The 24423-nt window shown below is 39.8% G+C and overlaps 1 protein-coding gene across 8 annotated transcripts in view; it reads right to left on the reverse strand.

Moving 5' to 3' along the window:
* The window catches only part of PHACTR1 (phosphatase and actin regulator 1), a 295507-nt gene that overhangs the window by 106455 nt on the left and 164629 nt on the right, over positions 1–24423 (reverse strand). For all 8 annotated transcript variants that reach the window (XM_058032829.1, XM_058032812.1, XM_058032803.1 and 5 more), the window contains one exon: positions 7669–7833. In XM_058032829.1, the coding sequence (XP_057888812.1) occupies positions 7669–7833 (165 nt within the window). The remainder of the gene's footprint in view (positions 1–7668; positions 7834–24423) is intronic.

The raw sequence follows: 24423 nt of genomic DNA on the forward strand, positions 1-24423 counted from the left end.
CTATTAAGTTTCTTCTGCCACCCTAGCTTTGGGCTGTTTATCTAATTGTGAGGCTTAAAATGACCACTGGCTTTAAAAATCTCTGTGAATCTTTGGTTCCACAGCAGTAAGCAGATACACAAGATAGTTTTGCTCCCTCTATAGAACAGCAAAAGACGAAATTTTTTAAAAGTTGTCTACAGTTTTGCATGAATTCTGGTACATTTTCCTGCCAATTTCTCAAAAGACATTAAGAAAATGTCAGTGCATACAAAAAGAAGTTAAATGCACTCCTAGAATTTTTTTTTTCACTTTCAAAATTCAGAATACATCAAGTGTGTAGTTTTGGATCAATGCAAAAAATAGAACTGTGTATGGATTTTAATTTTTATTCAGTCCTTGAATGCAAGCAGTGTAATACTTCAACAGACCTAAGATACAAATGGTTTTCTGTCTACCAGGAAACCATTTTATATATGAAATTCAGGTTTTTAACTATACTAAATAATACCTAGTTCCAATTTCAAACAGAAATGTAAATTTGCATAAAAACTCTTCTAAGATTAATCTAGAAAACACTGAAATATAATGATCTTATTTTTTTTATTTTTCTTCATGCAAAAATATTTATTTCATTCAATGTACATTCAGGAACTGCCCAAGTTCTTGCAAAATGCTGCTTTTCTTCAGACAATGACAGCTTGTGCTTACCTCAAATAATCACAACATGGTGAACATAGCAGCCCTTTCTAACTCTGAAAAGCAGTTGTACTGCTGGTTTTTAATAAAACCAGAGCTCCTTTTTTTACAAGTTTGGACTTAGTTTTATAAAAGTGCCATTTTTGTCTCTTCTCCCAAAATCTTGGAAATGATCAGTGATTTTTAGCAATGCCTTAATGCTGTATGAGCTGCTCCAGCAAAGCAAAAATACCTGGCTTGGACCAGCATCTCTATCACATGCTTGCTGTTTCACTTCAAAAGGGCCCCTAGGGGTTTTACACAAAAATATTAACAGGCTTTGTCATGGAGGAGAACAGGAAGGGTTCTGAGGTATTTCAGGCTTCAGGGTGGCTTCAGACCCAGCTAGCCTGGAGGGGACACTGTGCTCTCTCTCTGAGCACTGATTCAGAATTCTGAATTATATTTCCAGAATATGAGCATCAGGGAAGATAAAAACATAATTACTTCTGTTCTCCATATCTAAACCTAGAGACAGTCTGGCTTGAAAGTATAAGAGGAATTTTAAATGAAATATTTATACTTTTCACATGGGTTCACAGCAGATATTTAATAAAATTCAGAAGAACAGAATGGGAGCATAAAGTGCTATAAAACACTTATCCTTGTTAGACAATAATCCAAACAAAACCACTCTTTTCAACAAAAACAGAACCTCTGCAGATAGATGTCAATAACCTGGCACTTGAGAAAAACCACACTGAGGTCTCTCACCCCACAGAGCACCACCTAAAAGTACAGGCAGGGCTGAAGCAGGCATGGCTGCAGCCTGTGCTTCTCCTTCCTTTCCCCAGGCAAAGGTCTTACCTAAATTGCATGACCAGTTTAATACCCTAAGGGTTTTATATGAAAAACACAAGAGGCAATTACTGGCAAAGCAGAAGGTTTAAGAGAATTGAATTGGCAACATATAATTGAATGTCTCCCATCTGGAATATTCTGGAAAGAAAAGTTTAAAATATTTACCTGTTGTAGTTAGAAATAATCAGCAGTAGGAATCAAATGATCTGGGCACGGTTTATGAATAACAGTTTCTTTAATTGAACAGCTTTATCACATTTTGTTTTTTTCTTGTTATTTATCAGAAACACTGAAAAATCCTTGCCCGTAAGTGTTGCCAATTTAAGCTATCTCCCCTGCTGACTGGGAGACTTAACTTACATAAACACACTGACATATTATTTTTTTAATAGAGTATCTTAAAAAAAAAGTCTGGTTGGAAAAACCAAAGCACCAAGGATTAACAAGTGGGAAAAAAAAAAATTCAGGCACAAAATTATTATCTGTTTTAAAGCAGATTTTGGGAGTGAGGCAGCTAAAGTTTGGATGAGTCAGCTTTGTAGAGGCTCACTTAATATCTTTAAATGGCTTGAGTGAGAGTGAAAGCAAATGGAAGAGCATGTTACGCCCTCCCCAAAAAGTAAACTGAAAAAATCCACATGCTCCCTTTTGGCATTGTCTACACTATTTGGCTTAAATCTTTAGATCAAGAGTGCAGACCTCCTCTATTCCTACTTAACAGAGTAACTGCTAGCAAGAGAAGATTGTTATCCTCTGTACAGATAGCTATTAAAAGAGTCTTAAGGCCCTTAGGCAGCAGATCAATCCAGAGACCTGCCCTGAATGTCCTTTTCCCCAAACCAGCTGATGATACTTGGCTCACAATGGTTTGCATTTTGGCTCTTTTGACATTCTGGTCTACTTCAGCCCCGGTCTTCATCCTTTCCAACTCTCTACACCTTGAGACAGGTTCTTGAACACCAATCTCTACAATGTAACCTATGCCAATGAAGCCTTAAATGAAACAGGATCAGATCTCCCCTATTCTCAGGAGGGTACCCCAAGCATAGGGCTAGAAAGTCACAGTGGTGTCTTCCTTGGTCACAGACCAGGTGTGGCTCACCCATGGGTTTTGGGATGGGAACTGTGGCACCGGAGGACTGATATGTGATTACTGCCCTGTAGAGGACAATTCCAAGTGTTTCTAGGAAGGGAAACTGGGACACAAATAAAAGGAGCTTTCAATGTACCTAGGAGGAAAGGCTGAGTTCAAAAGATTTCCTTTCCTGCTTTTCTCTTGTCATTCCAACTAGTGTCCTTCAAGTACAAGTTACGTGCTTCCTTCTCCATTTTGCCTGAGCACTGCGATTCAGGAATCAAGGATGGTGGAAGACAGATGCACCAATTCTTTAAAATGAAGGTCACCAGAAATGCGAAAAGACAAAACAAGACATTTTTCTCTACTTAAAATTCTCCAAGCAGCTGAAACACTTTTTTTCTGAAAGGTTGCAAACAGTTGGCTTTTGACGAAAGTAGCGATAAAAAACCTTCAATAATATTTCAAGTAAGTGCACAATCTATTTCCCCTCAAGCTTCTTTCTTTCAGAAGCAGTTCCTTCTCCAAAACATCTCCAGGAAATGACATTTCAGCACGTGTACAGCACTGCAATAAAACAGCAACACACCCAGGAATATTTTTCAAGTTCACAGCAAGGCGAGCAGATGATCAAGGTATTAAAAAAAGTTACAAAGGTCTAGCAGAGGAGACAGTCAGCTTGGTCTCTTGCTATCTGCTTTGCTGATTCTCAGAGAGCCCCATTCGGCTTTTAAAATCTTGATCAGTCTTCTAGAGCCATCCCAGCTGCATCCAGCCACAGAAATGTGCTTGAGTATAGAAAATGATGTTTCTTCCTGGCTTGTTCTGCCATGAGACTGCTCCTTGTCAGCTGTAAGAAACAATGCTCTTAACAGAAAGAATCTTGCCATTTAGAAGTTTGCCCATTCTTCACAGCTTTATAATACCTCACATTTTTGTTGAGGGGGCCTTGGCCCTGCATGGAAATAAAGGTTTCCACACTTCATGTAAAAATCTTTGCTAACTTTGAAAACATACAGCATATCTTTGACTGTAGCATGAATAACAATGTGGCAGAATTTGGTTTCTTTGTTTAAGTCCCTGTATACGGAACTTCAGTGTCCAGAGAGTTTATGCTGTACTGCAGGGGTCTCATCACCCATCAAGGAACTTACAATAGATGTTCTGTGATAAAATGATTTGCAGACCTGACACTGAAAACCACATCGTGCTGGTGGGAACTTCACTTCTGTCCAGGAGGAGAATTTCTCTGATGTGTCATTCACATTCTCTGACAAAATTCCTTCGCCCAGGGTTTTTCTCCTGGGAAGCTCAGAAGCCTCAGAGAAAAGGAAAACAATTCTTATCTCATTTGCTTCTCCTGTGTTTTGCTCATGTAGAATGTGTTTGGAGATTGTTTACCCAAAGGTGATTGCCTGATTAGATTCTGGTGTGACTTGCTTTGACTCATTGGCCAACCAAGGCCAAGCTGCGTTGGAACTCTGGAAAGAGTCATGAGTTTTCATTATTATCTATTTAGCATTCATTAAGTATCTTTGCTGAATTCTTCAGTTTAGTATGGTATAGTATTCTTTAATATAATATAGTATTATAAAGTAATAAATTAGCCTTCTGAGAACATGGAGTCAGATGCATCATTCCTATCTTCATTGGGGCTTCCCTACGAATACAATACTGTGAGAATTAACTTGTTTCTGTTCCTGCTGTGGAACACTGGTGTCCCTCATAGAGTGTAATCTCCCTGTTTTCTGAGATTATGCCTAGACAAAGCCTATCTTTCATTCACAGTGCACATTCCTTACATACCTCCTTAACACACCACCTTCCAGCAGAAGAGGTCACAGATCAAACCCAGCGGCTCATCTGGTGCTTCCCACCTGCACACAGATCACCCTACCCGTGATCATCTCTACCTGCTCTGGCTGTTTTACAAAATACCTGATGATGATCTCACAGAGACCAGCTGCAAGGCAAAGGCATGAGATGTCTGCATCAAACCCATGACTCTGACCTTTGTTACCAAGTCAGCACCAAGGCAATGTCAGACTTTGGACCCTTCTGCAACGTCACTACACAAATACCAAAACCAATGCACTCTATAAACATATAACTCTACAAAACATGAGCATCCTTTTGACCCTCTGCTTGTCAGTGACAATACAATAACAAAGATGGAGGATGGGGTATTTATGCTGAAATACCACAATTTGAGTATTGATGTGCTGAGAGGAGTCATGTACAGTAAGCCTAACACTGAGGTCCTCCATCAATCAAATTATATACTGTCTCACCTCATGCAGTTACTAGGTGTCAGAAAATAACTTTTCCTATCACCTAAAAGGTTTTTTTGCTCTTTGACTGTTGAATTGAATTTAAAAACATTAATCTCTGAATAACTAAGCAGAGCTTTCAGTCTGATAAAGATATGGATACAAAATGTTAGCACTTGGAAATACCAAGAAAAAGGCAACCTTTCAACCTTACATATCAGGTCTCTCTTTCCTTCTGTCCTCTCCCAGAAAAGAATCTCCCATTAATTTCAGAGGAAATTTCATCAGATTAGGCCATGTGTTTTGACCCTTACTACTTTTGACATTAAAAATAATTGAATCCATTGTTGCAGCAAATAAGGACGTAATAAAATACTTGTATTAGTATCTATTTTTTGATAATTACTGATGTTCTATGCAGGTGGGAAAGCTTGGGTGCGTGCCTGTAGGACACTAATGGGAATGCTTTTTTTCCAAGTGTCACATTTATCAGTGCACTAGAAGAAAATAAGCCTGTATTATGAAGCTTCATGCTGGCTCTCATTATGCCATCTCACAAGCTTGTCCTTTGATTCATTATAAAGATTAAATATATTTTCTCAGTGAGATCAGAGGTACTAGACAAGAGGTCATGCAAATGCTGGCAGAAAAATGCTAGTTTTCCACGTGTCAGATCTTTTGTACTACACATCCAAGGTTCAACCAATGCTTCTAATTGCTGCGGGGGTCTTGTAGGGTGCTGGTGGATTTCTGTTCCCCGGGGATGGGGATGATGGAAACTGTGAGGTCCCAGCTCTCGCACAGTCCAGAAGCAAATCTCTATCCCTGCCTTCTACAGGGTGCTCAGCAAATTTGACATCCTCATCAATTTTGCTGCAGTTAGTAGCAGGGGAGCTGACAGGAATACCAATTTTGCAGAGCAGCTGCAGGATACTGTTAACTTACTAGAAATAAAAATTTTTCTATAAAAAAAAGAGAAAGGTTTTGGATTCAACTGAGATCAAACCCAGTACTGTGACTGACAAATGTTCTGGAGACCCAGCTCTTAAATTGTTTTTTCAGACACTGACCTCACTCTTACTAGGGGAGAAGATACGCTGGCATGTCTGGTAAAACTTCCTATTCCTCTGAGAAGAGAAAATACATGTGTTCAGTCTGGTTCTAATCACTGTGTACTTTCCAAATATTTTGGTAATGGGGCAAATCTTAGCAATACTTCTTGTAATGCCCAGAGTGGACTATGGAGCCATATTCCATCCAGCTTCAAACCAGTCAGCCTGAACACAGCAGCATGCAGCTCAGCCTCATCAGCTGGAGCTGCAGAAACCATAAAACTCAACAGTAGGCAAGCTTTGGCAACCCATGGTACCTCCTGAACAGCCATGGTTATTCTCCTAGTTGTAACCAACCAAGGCAGCATGCTCAAACTAGATTCAAAGCAGTGGTCACCACAGTGTCCACATATCCCTAAGAGCTACATGGTTTTCATGGAAATCCTACTACACTACACTATGGTTATGACTGATGCAGAATAAGAAAGACAAGTCCTTTTTTTTGCAGAAAGATATCATTTTTGGTGACAATAGCTTCTAGCTGTCAAGTCAAAAAATATGATCATCACTCAGAGTGATATAGCCATCCATACCAGCTCATTAGTTTTTGGCTGATAAATCAGAAAGCAGCCTAAACAGCACACAGTAAAGAACTCATTCAGGTACAAACCCTGAAAATACTTATTCTGCATTTAAACTCATTCAAGAATTCACACTTAGTTAAATGAGATGTCTCACCCCATTGTGGGCCACTTTCAGGAGTACAGGATTTGGGGTGCCACAGGTACACGCAAGTAGTGCCTGAAACCTTCCACTGTGCAATACACAGGGTAGAAAAGCAACTTATTGTAGCTCAAGCCTCTTCTGACACTTGAAGGAGCAAGATACTCACTGCTTTCTTTCTAGTTCTAGAGAAAACAATAAGAAATCTGTAGAAACTCCATGTTTTCTCACAGATAATCCAGGCTAAAGACTTGCAGAACCAAATGTAGCAATTATTTGCCATCATGAAAGAACAAAGAAAATAAACCTCCTAAATAAATTGCAGAGCTTTCATCACATGGATCAATGCCTGCATCTGGGATTCTTGCTCAGACCAATTTACATTATAAACCCACATTTTTTCAGTTTCCCTTTTTTTTTTAATAACAAAGGGTCTTGGACTAGAAGTGCAAGAAAGCAATGGCAAAAGGAGGGGTGTGGCAAGAACTGAGACTTGGTTTTCTCAAAAAAGCAGGGACACATCATTCCTGCCCAATGGAATGAATAATTTCTGGTTATCCAAGTTACTCAACACAATGTCAACTTTATCCAGTCACTCCTTTTTTTCTCACTCCTTTATTAGCACTCACAGGAGCTTAAATGTGGCTAAATCGACCTCTAGCATTATCTTTTCATACTGCCTTTTCCTTTATTCATAATCTGTGGAATCAATATTCAAAGATTTCTTCTGGGTTTGGCTCTAGATCTAGTAGCAGAACCTGAAAAATAAAGCTTTGGTGAGCTGCTGATTTAATCGCAGCGTACCCAATGTGTCACTTTAGGGCTTTTAAAGAAAAAGTTTGTAACAAAGTTAAAGATCTTCTCTTACAATCTGATGAATCTCTCCAAGCCAAGCTTCTAGAGTTGAAATCTCCCCAAGCCAAGCTTCAAGATCTGAAATACTCTTGCAAATTGAGACTGTATTACAAATTTTCAGCCTTAATGAGCAAAAAGTTCCAGATTAATAAACCGACCCCAACGCGACTGTTACCTGCTGAAGTGTGCTTAAATTTTTCACTCTTCTTCTTCCTCCATTTCCATGGCTTAAAAATTCTCCCAAGAGTGGCAAATTTGCTCCTTCTTCTGATTGGAGGCGTGTGAGTCCCAGGTACTAGAGAATCTGAACGCATTGCAGCCAGTCTTTCCACCTCTTCAGCTGTAATTCCGGCAAGAAAAAGAGAAAAACACAAGGAAGGTGGGAAGTGAAATAAATGCTGTAATAAATTATCAGAAAACCACACAGATGGCAAAAATTTTTCATGGACATGGAGAAGGATAACAAAGGGAAAAAAAAATTTAACATTATTTTCTTTTCTTTTAGTGAAATTGTTAATCTACTGTAAAGAACAGTAGTAACAACAAGATTCAACAGAAAATTATTAAGTTATAGAAGTTATGGCTTTTAAAAAATTGTTCTACATCGCTCTAGATGGCTGGCAGTTCAGCCATCACCCATTCCTGGGGAAGTGTGACAGAGAATGGGGAAGAGAAAGCCAAAAAAAAAGATGCAATATAATTTAAAAGAAATATTACAGAGTTTTTTTTTTTTTTTTATTGCAATGGAAATAAACATTTTGTTTTACTAATATTTATTAAGAGCAAGGACCCTCATAAATAATGACCCTTTGGTACCATTTGGTGTCCATTAAAATTGTGTGGGTTACAAAAAGGGGCTACATTAGAACTTCCTAGTGAGACAGAGGGAGCTAAGAAAATCATAGAATCATAGAATTGTTTGGGATGAAAAAGACCTCTAAGAAGGGGTGCAGCTGTTAACCCAGCACTGCTAAGTCCACCCCTAAACCACATCCCCAAGTGCCAGATTTACACATCTTCTAAATTCTTCCAAAGATGGCGACTGCATCATCATCACCATCTTCGAAAGATGGTGACTGCCACTTCCCTGGCGGCCTGTTCCAATGCTTTACAACTGTTTATATAAAAAATTTTGTCCTAATATGCAATCTAAAATCTCCCTGGTGTCACTTGAGGCCATTTCCTCTAGTCCTACCACTGATTACCTGGGAGAAGAGGCTGATCCCCACCTGGCTACACCCTCCTTTAAGGTAGTTCTAGAGACCTATAAGGTTCCCCTGAGCCTCCTTTTCTCCTCGTAATCTCTCCTGCCTCAGATGCTCATGATAAGACCTGTGCTCCAGAACCTTTAGCAGCCTTTCTCTAGTACCCCAGAGTCTTTCTTGTAGTGCAGGGACAAGTCTAGTCCCATTTTTCAGCCTATTCACTGCCCTCCAATTCTTATGCTTAGCTTTAAACATTTAAACTTTTAATTTTAGATTTTAATGCAGTCTCCACTTCGGGCCGAATTCCCTTGAAGAGGATAGAGGTTTTCACTGAGCTTCTGTTTTTAAGAGTTCAGTTATCTGCCACCTTTACCCTGTAGTACACCATGATAGTCTCAATACTGGAAACAAAAAACCCTGAAGAACTTAAATTACCCTTCCGACTTGATAGAGAACAAGAGAAGTCTGGGGATTGTCCCTTGACGTACTTAAATTGCATGGTCCCCCTGTCTCACATTTGCAAGGCAAAACTAATGCTGATAGTTTTGGGAAATAACATCTCTGACATTAGAGGCACAGAAAATGGAAAGCCAGGACCACAAAGAAAGCACCAACAGAGGGAAGGTACCAGTAGCACGAGAGGTTGTCTCTGTGCCACAGATGCATAGTTCAGTCAGCATACAAGCAGGGGCTTTGTGTGGTTTGTTGTTGTTATTTTTGTTTGTTCATTTTTTAAGTTGTTGTTGGGTGGGTTTGTTTTTTTTTTTTTTTTTTTTTTTTAAGGGATACCATTTCCCAGACTTGTGTTGTAATGTGACACTGCCACTAACACTGATTTGAGAGGATTGCACACACAGTCCAGATGCATAAAGACAGGATGCAGATTGTCACCTCTCCTGCTCTGAAGACAACAGCCCAGCGTTTCTATTCACCTCTCATATTTTAAATATTAACCTCAGGCATGAGCTTGAGCTCAGGAACCTCGGCAAGAACATTGCTTTGAAGGGATGAGCACGCCCACTCCACACTGACAGAATCACCAGAGATTTTGGCTGGCAAATTCTTATGTATCTCAATGGAAATTTTTTCAAGGCTTTAAGTGAGCCAAATTTAGGTTGGTTTTCATGGGAACAGCCAGAGACGCATTTCTAACACAAAGGAGGTTTCATTATCAGAACTGCAACTGAACTACTATTTGAGTCCCTCAGGTCTTTGCAAGAAGGTTGGTTATTTTGTTATTGCTCTTTTGTTTGTTTTTAACGTTAATATGCAACATAATCCTTTTTCCTGTAAACTATCAATGCCAGATACAGCTGCCTGTAATTTTCCAAGGAAGAAAAAGCTAGCCAGCAAGATAGATAGATATATAGATAGATATATATCCAAGCCCAGATATTTCAGTGGAAATGGTTAAAAACTGCTATTCTTTGGGGTAATAAAGAGAAAGACAGACCTTTCTGAGAACATCTCTTTTCAATTTAAAACAGAGGGAATAAAAGATAATCTGGCCAAAGCATTTCATTCTGTTCCAGCTCTTTGTGCCTGACTGCCTGGAGAAATACCTTCTTATCCAAAGAACCCATTACAAGGCTCTGTCCTGTACAGGGGCTGGGACATGCTGTATCAAGGCTGGGAATTGCCTGGTTATGCTGAATAAACCATATGGATAAAAAGAAGAGGAAATCAGAAATTTCCTTACACTTTCTAATTTCACTGGAACCTGCTGGGCCTTGAAGACCAGCACAGGGTACAGACCACTGCCCTCTATATGCAGGTCCAAAGGGACAACTCCTTTTCCCCTTCCTCCATTTTTGAGATGCCTCTAGTTCAAGCAAGTAAGATCCCACTGTGCTCCAGTGCTGTGATTTTCTAGAGATGCTGCTAAAAGCAATGGGCTGGTATTGTCTTTGGCGTCTTATTGAGGGGACACAGGAAGTGGCCCACTGAGCAAACTGGGAATGACACTACTGCTGCTGCTGCTGAATTAGGCTTCCTGCTAACAAACCTACAGCTGAAACATTGAAATTCCTCTTGCTGCTCACCCTCTCTCCTTTTCACCATCACTGAGCCAAGATCTCTGCTACGCAAGTGCCTTTGTTATGAAATCTCAGAGCTGCAACAACTTCTCTTTACTAGCTGGTCCTAATTGGTATTGCTGAGGCCATGTCCTGGAGAACCAACACCCCTTAAAGACACTCTCCTTTCACAACACAACTCTGTCTCACACCAGCTGTGCTCTCACTGCCCCTAGGGAAGCTTTTCCCACTCAGGGTAAATGAGTATGGATTTACAGTCAGGCAAAACTAACACTGGAGTAAAAAATAATTTACCCAGAGGGTGGGTTCACTGAAAGCCAAACACAGTGTCAAAACCATTTCCACATTTTGACTGCTCTTCCCTGAATTTCAGTACTGTCTTACACACAAATCTGTGGCCTCAGAGTCCTGCAGTGTCTGGCATCAGTCATGAAAGTGTCCGTTCTCCTTCATCCTCTCCAAACACACACACAGCTCCAAGCTAATGCAAGTAACCACTCTTTTTCCTTCTCATTTGCATTTCTCAGAAGGACATGATTTTTTTTCATGAGAAATGCTCTCAAGAGCACTGCTAATTCAAAGCATAATAATCACTGGCCAGGAATAAACCACATTAGCATAAAGCCATGACAGTTTTAATACAGCAAGAATAAAAGCAGACCACGATGCAAGAAGCAAATGCCAGCATTCTGTGCTCTCCTCTGCTGCATCTTTTGCTCAAGTTGGCTGGATTTCTCTGCCTTTTTGGCTCATAATAGCTATTGACTGGCTGTGGGCTGCGACACCCACTGCTGACAGCAGGCTCCGTAGGCTGATTTCACACCTTTGCTGTTCCCAAAAAAGCTGGTACTTGCAGGAATGGAAAGTAACCCAGACCTTGCACTCTTTTTCTATTTTTTTTTTCTTCAAAGAGGAAAGCAGTCCCAGCAGTCCCAGCCTGATCAGTCTGCTGAACTGGGAGAGGGAACTGCAGTGTGCATTAGTACCTGTAGTCACACTGTGGAGATCTCATCTTGACACTGGTGCCACAAATGTGATCTTTACGGGTCACAGGCACTGCTGATACTCACTGCTTTTGGGAACTTGTTCTGATTTCTTTCCAGGATATGAGAGATCTTTCTGAGACACAAAGAAATACTGGGAACTGCTCTTATGGCAAGAGGGTGACGCACTCCCCTCCCACTTTCTTCTGTCCAAGCTGTCATTTCAGAGCTAGCAATGGGGAAACTAAGCCTGAGAGTTTTTCATGGGCTGTTTGGCTGTGAGACAGCCATCAATATTTTACTGTAGTTCTTAATAATTCTGAAGTTCATATAGGCTTTATATAGGGCTAAAGTAAGACATGGGGTTTTAATGAGAAAACCCCACCACAAACTGAAGTACTTTGCATCCAAGTAATATAGAAAAAAGTACATATTTGAAATAAATTACAAAGAAAAGAAGAGGCCAGGCCATCTTGAACCAGTTCTGTATGTTCTTATGATTTTCCCACATCTTTCAGTAGGGTGTTGATTTCCAGAAAGTCCAGTAAGAGACAACATAGCAGTTGCCTACTTATAGGATTTGAGAAGGACATCGTGCAGATCAAAAGCCCTCCCACAGATGAGGTAACTCATGAAGTTTTCCCTGAGAATGACAGCCAGTTTTGTCATTCCCACCACTGTCTGGGAATCACTTAATCTATTAATGTAGCTGATATGTAATACCATAATATCCAGCTTCCATTTTAGAAAAAACCCACTATTACAGCATTTGGGTACAAAGAGCAATTTCATTGCTGAAGGCTGAAGCCCACCCATCCCACTGCTGGTCTTTAATAATACCTTCCTCATGGGTAACAACACCATGTTCTTTCTTAGACTTTTTCTTAACACTCATTTTTCATAATCAGACACATGATTATCTTAATCAAAAGGAAATTTACTTCACAAAGTTAGATTTTAATTCTTCCTAGGAAGTTCCAGTGGCTACCTTTTGCTTTCTGTTACATTTGCACAAATCTGTAGTAACAGGCTGAAAATTATCTTGGCCCTAAAGGTGCAATTAACTAAATGTGTCATATAATTCAATGAGAAGAACCTTATATAAATAAAATCCCCTAACATAATACTACTCATTTCCAATCCACATCCAACCAACCTTTATTCTGCAGATTAAGTTTCCAACAAGCTCCTGTTGCAAGGTTTCTTTAGAACTTGCACCCCAAATATCCTTCACTTCAGACTGCATGGACCTTATTCTAGCAGCTTTGCTCAACACAAGATGCAGACACACCATATGTCTTTTTGAAATGACAGGAAACCTGAAAAACTCCTCTAATTGCTGAGCACTTATGTCTACTCTTTACCCAAATGGGAACACTTTCAATTAAAAAAACACCTTGTTTTTCTTTCAGGAAAATGGTTTATTTTCTGCTCTTCCATTATCTTATGCTCAGTTGTTTCCCTTTAATTTCCTTTTGCACCTGGAATTAATTTCCATCAGCCTTGCCTTTACTATGTGAATTACCCATTTAAACTTTTCCTAAGTCCACAAAGGTCTGTTTTCCAATGAAAGACAAGGCATGCCACGCTGCAGTCTAAGCGCAGTCTTGCCAAATGAGGATGATTACCTGTCTGGTGGAGAACAGCTCCCACTGGACATACGCATTTGCAGTGGCAGTGAGCTGGCATAGTGATTTTATGAGCCATGAAGAGCCTGTCAGCAGCTTTCCTCTGCATGCTAAGCAGCACTCACTTTCCAAACCCTTGCCAATTATTCCTGGTCCTCAGGTGCAGCACTTCACACTGTGTCCATGAATGGAGTCTCTCATCTCTTAACCTCGCCTGCTTCAGCACAGGTACCACACCATGGTACAGCTCTACTCTCAGCTACAGTCTCTCTATCACCGTCTACTTATTTCTCTTGTTGGCACAGAAGTGCAGAGAATAGTTTTGGAAGTCTAATCCCTCTAGGACCCTGCTTTTGACTCATCCCCATTTTGACGTAAAATGTAAATTATTCATGCTGATTGCAATCTGAAAGCCACTTTTTTAACCTCTGCAAACTACACTGCACTGAATGCATCACTCTAAACATGTCTTTACAGATATGAATTCTCTCAAAACACCAGATATTTTCTGTACCATAAAATAGTACATAAGATTTTCACTTGCAACAAAAGCACTTTATCGTGTCACCAATAGCTATACAATCTCTTCCCAAAAACCTGTAACTATAGAAAATAAGGATTTTTAGATTTCTTTGATATCAACTGTTTTCTGTATCCTTTACTTCTTTTACTACTCACTAGGTTTTCTGTCTTTTATGCATTTATTTTATATAGATTAAAGATTAAATAAAATAAACAGTACTGTGGCTCATCACTGTCATGTTTCCAGACACTGGAGCTGACACCAAAGGTCTATCCTGGGCATCACACACAATGTCTGGAGGAGACTCAGCAGCTTCAAAATAAGACTCAGAGCAGTCACTATAAGTGGAACACATCCAAAAACCAGCCAAGAGAAAAACAGGGCCAGCAAAAGCAGAAGAGATCTCACACTGTTCTTGGGGCTACAGTTCCATAGGTACCAGGAACTGCTCCAGTAAAAAACTTCAGCTTGAAAGGAAGGGATATTTTACCCTTCCTAATTGACAAGCAGGGAGGAGATGCACAGTTTGCACTTTTAAGAAAGCAGAGGAAGTAAGATGAGATGCAAGGACTTTTCTGTTAGAGCAGGCAGAGAACTTGGGAGAAAGGAGAATCATGGGGTCACTTTCATCTTCCCCTTGAAAAGGCTTAAGTCCACATCTCTGATTTTCCCAGGGAACACTACTACTCTTTCAGTCACACCCAAACCTATCAATTAGAGTTAGGTCTCATCCATCACAGCTCAAGTTCTTCCTGAAAGCCAAAGCTAAGGGCAACAGAGAAGATGTCTTCCTTCCAGCAAATCTTTAACTCATTCAACAAGAAAAAACAGAAATTGAAGCCCATGTATCTTCAACTCCTAAATATATCCTGATGAAGAAACAGTGCACAAAATTTTTTCCTGTGCTTGTTTCAGCTTGCTAGTGATGGAAACTCTCTTCTTGAAGGAGCTAGTAATGATTCCATTTTCATGGTTGGATTTCTCTCTTAAGCCAGCCTGTATTGCAAATTCTACTCAGCGGCAAAACACAAAGCAATCCAAGAAAAGGACTGAGTCCACAAAAGCCCATGGGTTTGTTGCTCACATTTTGCTAAGTTTCTCTTAGTGGGTGATAATTTTCCTAATTGCCATGTGGACAGAGGAAGACACAGTTGCTCGCATAGAAGAGCACCTTGGCTCTACCAGTCTTCACTAGGAATCAGGGAAGTTCTCCACCCTTTTAAAAATAAACCACTAGTGCTAAAGGCTAGCTGTTTATTTTGAGAAATCCCAGAAAAAATATTTGAATCCTTCTAAATTTCTTAGGGGATTTCTGATGGACTAAACAATTTCTGATCTTTTTCGTTTGACATTACTGGAAGTAGCCATATCCAATATTTTATTTTACTAGAAATGTGTGTTATAGAAGGCATATATTTATATTTTTCAGAAACTTGAGAGAGGTATGTCCTCTTTTTAAAAGTAATCCTACTCAGAAAATGGCATTGCAAACATTAAACTTCCTAAATACAATGATACCATCTCACCACTATCACCATAAAGATAAAAAATTGAGTTTTTAATTACTGCAATGGCTGAGAGAAGAAGAAAAAACCACCTTATTAAGAGCTAGAAAGTTCAAACCATTCCCCGTAAACTCTGCATTCCTTCCCTTAGGAAAAAGAAACTCTGTTTCTGTTTAAAGAAGTTGATATGAAGTTGGCCAAGAGGAAAGGAGTAATTATACCAAATGGCACATTGATAATGAACCTAAATATGAGTTTTAAAACCTCCCTCAGTAACAGCCTAGCAAAAAAAAAAAAGTTTCATATGTTCTCTGAAAGAAGACAATCTGTATCCATGATTAGGAATTTACAATAAGTACTAAACACTTTTGCTTTGAGTGCAGCAGTACTGCTGAGTGCAGCAGTACCTATGGTTATAATGAGAACTTTTTGTTTATTCAAATGACAGTTTAGTTTAGGCCCTTACAGTAGAGGCTTGAGTTTCAAAGATGACTACTCAAAGGGGACAAAAACATCCACAATTCCTTTAAGGTCATGAATAAAGCATGATAATTTGTTGGCTAAAACACACTGACTTTTTCTGTGTGTTTTTCATAGCTATGATTTCACTTTTTTCTACCATCTTTTTTAGCATAAAGTTCTAGGGTGTCTCATTGTTGCTGAGCTCTGCAGGATATTGCTCTTGCTCAATAGATTTATAGGAAAATCTCTGGTTCCTAAAAAGCTGCTGCTGCCTTGAAAAAAAAGGTGGTGCCCATCAAGTAATCAAATTGGTATATCTGCCTAAGAAATGTTACAGTCAAAGGAAGGACCTATGCATATAGCTTCAAGCTCATGAATTATTCCAAATCCAGCACCCAGAAATAGCTCAAAAAATGAGAATGGATGTAGATCAGAGCTAAGGAAAAAAATACTACAGGGAACCAAGAAAACACAATCACAGAAAAAGCTCTGAAATAAAGCTAGCAGAAAGAAATGAATGAAATCCTGATTGTAGCACAGTGAACGACAAAGGTCACAAGGAGTCAAATTACTTTACCCAAACCATCTAGTAACTGGCCAAAGCTGCTAAAGGGTCCCTTCCAGAATGCTAAAATTTACCTTAAAGAAATTGGCAGAGAAGACATTAGGGCATGGGGTGTGACTGAGTGCTTTCCACTGTATTGATGGGAATGATGCCTTTCTGTGGTGTTTGAGAGAGGAACCAGCAGCATGTTGTGAGGTGCAAATGGAAGCAGAGCATTCAGCAGCACACTAGGATGTGCTTATACAGAGTCACTTGGCCATGAAATTGACAGCAAAGTTTATTTTCAACATCATGAAGGTAAGTGTGATAGGCATCTGCACAATGGTTCATTTCAGCCTAGAAGAAGGATGAAATTAAACCAAACCCTGACATTTCTTACAATTAAAACAAAGGGATCTCTTTTCACCTCTTCACTGATGGTACTGGACAAAGCAACAAACTGATGAAATCTCTTTTGCCTTCATGCTGAAAGTTTCCTTTCAAAATCATCAAGATTCTGCTACCAAGCAGATGATTAAAAAAAACCCCAAAACCCACCAAACCAAAACAACAAACCACAACAAGTACAACATAAGCCTTTCTGAGCAGTTCTTGGCAATATAAACTGCCTTTTTCTATATAACCTATGGGGAACAGGTTCTCAATTTTAAGTACTGTTCTCTTTTAGGAGAAGTATCTATATGACATCCTACAAGTATCACAAATCCCTGTCAAGTCAAATATTATATGCTCTTCCAACTGAATTGGAGTATTTGCCCCACAAACCTAATGTTCAAAAATCTCTTTAGCTAAACAGAATTTTGTTTGAATTCACAAGTCAGAGACTATCTCGAACCATGACATCTGGCTGAGCATACCAAGTTTTAGAAGGCTTATGGTGGTGTTCAGATTGAAAAATTTCTCAAGCATTTAGTTAAAGAGGGAGGAAACAAGAAACAAAACAGGTATGTGACTGCAGGTACTAACACACAAACATATAAAAATGGAACCCGGTCTACATGCCATAATAATGCAAAAATCTGAACTAAATTAATCATAGCAAGTGAAGAACACCATTTGCTTGGTAAGCACAGAGAACAGGTGCACTAGCTCAGAGCTGCTGAACTCTATAAGTGATGCCTATCTTCACATATTTTTTAAAAAAAATAATTTATCTCACTGTGCCCAATGGCCAGAGAAAGCTGACAAAATAAAAAACAGATGAAAACAACCCCAAAGAAAAATCCCACCAAAGTGTCCTTCTTGAGCCTCTATGCAATGCTAGCAGATGTATTAATGAACTGATGCCTGTCTTGCTGTTTAGTGAACTGCCTGTTCTGCCAACTTGAGATGAATAAGAGAAAGAAGCATCGGTTCACTGGAACTACACGATCTCTCTATTTTCTTTTAGGCTCATGGATTCCTATGCTCAGCACGAGCACATTGAGTTCACAAGGAAAATGGCATTTGACTCAGATGACAAAAACACATAGAAAAGCAAATGCACATCAGTAACTAGAGTCAAATAATGCAGGGAAAATGCTGTCCTTATTTAAATGAGACACACAAGAAAGAAAGAAGGAAACATCTCCCTAGTTCTAGCTTGCTAATGCATGTGACTTAGGGGGTGGACTTTGAAGGAGAGGAAGCTACACAGCTGAGCCTCATGAGTCCCTCCTTTCTTTACCATTTGGGTATCATGTCTAATTTTCTTCAAACACTGCTAGAGGAGCTCAAGTTTGCCAGCTACAGAGAGCAGTCGGTCAGAAACTGCTCTTCTCTATTCAAAAGCTGGAGCAGGAAGCACATTCTGTCTTAAGTGCCACAGCAGGTCACTGGAAGACAACATCTCACTCTCATGACCATAAAACCACAGACAATTATTTTGGGGCTGTGAATATTAATGAAAACTTTACTCATCTCACTCTTCTACTTCTCAACAGGGTGCAATTCAGATTCAAATAGTCAAAGTTCTACACAAGCCTCCACACCTGGCTTTCCCTTCAGGGCAAACCCAAATTTCAAAACTATTCATCCAATAAAACCCGTGTGCTAGCATAAGGAAAGCATCCTGTTTTGCTGGTGCATGGGAGGAGAGGGATGAGGTCTTTCAAATTCTGGTTTCACTTCTGGTTCAAATAGTTTCCACCGTCTGCCCATCCATCCGTCCATGCACCTACACCCACATGTCTGTGCACCTACACTGCTGACTGTTCAGTCTGTGCATCTGAATTTTTATCAGTGTTGACATTTTAAGCAGCTTGGAAAGTAAAATGGGAAAGATAAGATTCTATAAAGCACTACAGCAGCATGACACACATACCCTTTATATGAGTTCAATTTCAGATGATACAGAAGAAATAACATTTCTATTTACTTTATTTATTTACTTATTTTACTAGACTCAAGGTTGATAGAGTCACCATGTTAAAAATAACATTGGAGCTGCACACATACAGTTTCAGATAGCATCAGAAACGTCAAAGTAACTGCAGTCAATGCATGGGGTAAAGAGAGATAAAGATGATGCCATAATCCTTATGACATGGACTGCTGAGATTAGGAACCATGTCTACAGTCCGTAAGGATGTGAATATATGGATCATCAATACTTTGGAGAAACTTGTTAACACATAGACTATGGATGCAATAGACCGCAATGACATTTCCAAGCCTGGCTCATTTGTCATAATGTAGTTAATGAGTATTCTAATTATTTATCCTAAGATCTCCAATGCATTCAAGTCTGCTTACCAACATTTCCATCTGTTTATTCTTGAATCTGTACTGAAAGGACAACAAACACCAAGATAACACTAATTGTGTTGCAGCTGAACACCCCGTAGCCTACAACTGAAGATAAAAAATAGTTATCAAAATTTCTAACAGAATTTAGATGTGGCAGCAGCTCTCTGACCACAGAGAGAAACAGACAACTTTCCCAGGCAAGTTGTCTGTTGTTGTTGTTGTTTGTTTGGGGAAAAGCTGTGAGAAGATCAGAGAAAAGAATGAGAAACAATTCTTATCTTAACTGGCTGCACCTGGTATTGTGAACATGTGGAATGTGTTATGGAGATTTATTTACCAAAGGGTGGTTTCGTAATTAGCCAATGGTGATGGTGCTTTGATTGGAGGAATAATTAGGTCCACCTGTAGTGAACTAGGGTATAAAAGTATTTTTCTTAATAAAAATGATCAGCCTTCTGTAAATGTCTTGAGAGTCTATGTAACTTCTTACCTGGCTGGGGACCCATTGTGCTGACACTTGGGTTTCTGACTCCTGTTTCTTGCCATGACTTGATAGGCTCAGTATTTCCATCATTACACTTCTGTGCTTCCAGAAGATTTAAAATACCAGTAGTCTCTGTTTTTTTTGAACAGATGATCAACTTCTCTTAGGAGGTGAAATAAAAATCATTCTCTGCTACCTAAATCTCCCAAGATAAATTAAACAATTGGATCCATTTTAATTTTATTCCCTGCACTTCTATTGCATGAAGCCATTAGACTAATGGCCTGAAAGATGTCATGCAAAAGATGACAGAGGGCAAGATCCCTCTCCTAAGTAGTGACAGGGGAGGGTGTCTACTGAACTGCAGCACTAAACCTGTCATCCTAGCCTTGGGCTGCACAGCTGAGGGCAGGAGGAAGGAAAGGGAAGATTTGAAGTACATCTTACATCCTTTTCAAAATGACCCAATCAATACATACGCTGGGCTCTCCCTGCACACGAGGCTGTACATCCTAAATTGCAACCCTTGGGATTTGGAGATTCAGCAAGTCATGGACACTGAACACTTCTGGTTAGGGCAAAGAAATGGGCACGGTAATAACAAACGAAGTTACACAAACCAAGGGTTTGGAGCCTGCAGGTCTCGCCCCAGTTTATGTCCTGACTAGCACACTCTAAATCATAAATATGCAGAAACCTGCCCTCCTCTTCTCCTTGGACATTTTGGACACAATTTTATTTTTGGGGAAGGGTGGGGAGTGTTGGGGAAAGCTGGGGACATGTTTGTCTTTTATTCCTGAGTCATATCTTCAGACCTTAAAAATTTCCACTGTTTATGCAGAGGAAATATGCAGAGGCTGTCAGTCAGGTCTGGCCATCTCCCATTTGTGGTTTCTCTCACTTGGGATGCAGAGCTTCCTTTCAGGGAGGAACACTGCTTGTCCATGAAAGCTCTTTCAACAGCACAGGTTAATGTTGGCTATGGGCACTGTGATTTGGGCATGTTTCAGGCAGGGTAGCCTGCACATTACCAAGTCAAAATGCAATGTCTAGTGGTTCCAAAGAAGCTGCAGCAGGTGATTTTATAGTGGCCGATTTTATCTTTGATTTAAATGACAGCAAGTGCTCATTGTTTCTCAGAGCAACAGAAATAACTCATCATTTGAATCTAAGAGTCTCATTCAAAGGCAAAGGCTCTGCTAGATTTGCCTTATCTTCAGTAAGCTCAACCCAAAGCCAGAAAAGTCAGTGAGAGATGACAGTGACATGATCAAACATTGTCTTATTCCTCTCCACCCAATCCTTTCTGAGACAAGGAGACTAAAAGCAACAGACCAGTGAAGATTCATGTCACTTCACAAAAGCAAAAAACCAGCAAGAGGACAGTTTTCCACCTCACAGGGATGGCAAAAACAGTGCCATCTCATTATTTTCTGAGAAGCGTGCAAATCAAAGTCACAAAGGAGAAACAGGGCCTCCCAGTGTGTCCCAAGTTCACCCCTTTGCAGCTTTGCTGCATTCATTTAGATAATGGCAAATATCACAGTACCCTCCAGTTTTTAAGAAAGCCCCTGAAACATGCAGACAAACCTGGCTTAACCACTGCACACTCTGGTGCTACCCTTCAGTTATACCAGTCCCCTGATGCTGGGGTTTGGCTAATGGAATTGGAATGGTGTGTGAGACCTGGTGTGATCCACTAAAGAGACTACAAATATATCCAATTAATCTTAGACATCCTGGCAGACTATTAGCAAGATGGTACTGCTGATACTTATACTGTGCTCTTGAAATTAGATTCTGGCTAATTGTGGGCTGAGTAAGGTGTCAACAACAGGAAGTCAAATTTGGTATTGTGTGATTACGAACAAGAAGATCTTAGAGGATACAAAGGAATAGCTATGCATTTACTAACAGTCACTGAAATAGATCAAGAAACAAAATCCTACAATACAAAATCTGATGTAGAAAGCCTACCTCCTCTGCTGAGGGAGCAGAGATGAATGAAAATGTCATAAATATAACAGTATACTCAAAGGATAGGTTTTGCTCATCAGTCAAGGAGCCCATAAATGAACTCTTCTGCTTTTAATGATATGATATATAAAGAAAAGAAAAAAAAAAAAAAGAGAAGAAAGGAAGGGACATCACATGGCAGAATATTGAGTCTTCTGATCTCTTCTCCCCATACCCAGTATTTCTCTGCTGTTTAGCTTTGACAGGCAGTGACAATATTAATGAATAAAATTTCAATAATGGTTGGAAAATGAAGTACTTCCATCTATCTAATTTTCTTTTAAAAAATTGCAAGTTTCTAAAAACTAAGAAGTCAAATGAGCAAATCACCCTGTAAGAGAAACATCTTTAAGCAAGTAAGAGAATAAGAAAAGACAAAACACAGACATAGAATCCAGCTGCCCACCTGGGCAGGGACCAAAGAATAGAATAGGACATAGCGGTGGTGGAAGTAAAAAAAGGCACAGAAAGCCAAACTTATTCAGCCGGGTTCATACTAGGTTTGAAGTGCATGCAACAAGAACATGCTCCTCCATGATCTATGCCACCATCCACATCTTGCCCCTTTTCTACAAATTGCTCCATACTTTACACATGGAAAATCTGTGGCCTTTTATGGTTTATCAAATAGTTCTGTATTACATTTCTGATGTATGTAACCTGATACAGAAGAATCAAAACCAGGCATATTAATTAGGATGGCAACAAATACTCTGAGCATATCATTACTGGTAAATACAGGAAAACCACTGTATTGCTCTCATCATACTTGATGGCATTTTAACTGCTTTTTTGAAATTCCCACAAGAAAATGATTTTTTTGTGTGTGTGTTTGGTGTTGCCCCAATCTTTGCATTTAAGAAGCTTACATATACCAAGACTACAAACTTGGTTCTCAGACAGAAAGCAGGATGGTAAAATGCTATCTAAAGATGACAACTTAGAGCATTGGAAAGGGGAGAAAACACCAAACGAGACAAAACTGAAACAGACAAGCTATCTGCTCTCTAAAGACCCAAAGAATTGAGGTATCCTCTTATCCATGTCATTATGTCAGCAATGTGCAATAAAAATGAGGGGGTGCTGAGCCATCGTGACCAATTCCAGCATCTTTGTTGGTTTTGTTCCTGTAAGTCCTCAAATCAATGACAAAGACATACAGAGTTCCCAGAAAAGGTGGCAAACACTTCCCCCATAAGGACACAGAAGTTTTCACTGGAAAATAAAGAACTTAGTCATCTAGTTGCATAAGCTTGACCCAATCTTGTGTACACTTTTTCTCCTCATACTATCTAATTTACCAAAGTGAAGAACTTGCTTACTAACTATATTTTTCTTACAGTTTCTGTTAATAATGTAAATTATATTGCTATTTTGGACAAGACATCTTCCAGGGCACTTCAAAGTAAGCCTGGAGCTCTGCTGGGTGACAGCCCATGCAAACTTGGGCTGTGAATTTGCTATTGCCAGCACAGTGTCACCTGGAATGGTACACAACTGGCTTGTTTTGTGGCCAGCAGCTTTTGCTACAGGCAGTTTAACAGGATGAGAATTAGTCACTACAGAGATGCATGTGAGCAGTTAATGACCTGCTCCAGGCTTCATGATATTTCTTCAGGTTTATTTTGGGACATAAATGTCACTTCCTCTCTTCCCCCATCCCTTTTCTTCAGCTGCAGACTAGGCAACTGAAAGAATTGCCAGTGTTTAAGGAAAATCTCACATCTCACGGGTCAGCCACTCGCATTTGCTAGTCTTGGCACATGTGTAAGCCAGGGGGACAGCCTCTTACAGCCTAAATGGAGCTTTTTGTTCCTCTTCTCTTCCTCCCCACTGTTCTCCCTGCTTGCAGGCCATGCCCATCTGCAGCAGCACTAACAGATCCCTGTTAGCCTCTGATTTCAGGTCAAACCCACAGGTTACTATGAGTTTTTGTTAGTCCCCAAAGTGAAAGACAAAGTGATGGGAGCAGAGCGCTGGGACTTTGCCCCCTCCACTCCTTAGTAAAGGAAAGCTAAAGGATCATGTGCTGGCAGCCATGGGCTTTTGCTGTCTGGAAGTTACCATGAGTAGGCATTGCACCTTCCTCCTAGAAGGCACATTTATTCACATCCTGCCAAACACCCAGGGCTTGTATCTTCCAGAGCAGAAAGTAATGCTGGTGGAAACAAAGTGGGCCACCCAGCTCACCAGCAACCTGTTGGGATGTGGAGCATCTTTGCTTGATCCCATCAACTTTCTCTAGCATAGCATCATATTCACCCAAATCAAATACTACAGAGTTCAACTGCCAAAAATAAGCTGATTTGGTTCTATGATCTGTTTGAAACATATTTCACTCGGCAATGAAGCCCATGCCTTTCCCTCTCTGCTTCTTCAGGGTAACTATCCCTCAGGGACTAAAGACACACACTGCATAATTGTATTAGCTGTCCAAACCTCAAACATGTTTTTCAGCTTCCCACGCTTCACAACAGGACCAGGTACACTGTTTTTTTACCTACTTTTCTATTCGATGTAGTATAATTTTTTCACTCCAAAATATCTCATGATTTTTGACAGGTACCACTGTAAAAGACTGCAATGCCTCATAGCAACATACTTTGCTCACTCTGCAGATGGTAATGGAAAAGCAGTTACTGTCTGAAATTATGTGAGAATTAGTGAAGTAAAACTTATTTCTATACATAGCTCTTGCATGGCTTACAGTTTGTCTAGAAGATAACTATTTAATTTAGTAATTACTTCTGTGGGAAGCAATACAATCAACTCAGAGACAATCTTTTAAGTGATGCT

Source organism: Melospiza georgiana, chromosome 1 (assembly GCF_028018845.1).
Source record: "Melospiza georgiana isolate bMelGeo1 chromosome 1, bMelGeo1.pri, whole genome shotgun sequence".
Classification (NCBI taxonomy): Eukaryota; Metazoa; Chordata; class Aves; order Passeriformes; family Passerellidae; genus Melospiza; species Melospiza georgiana.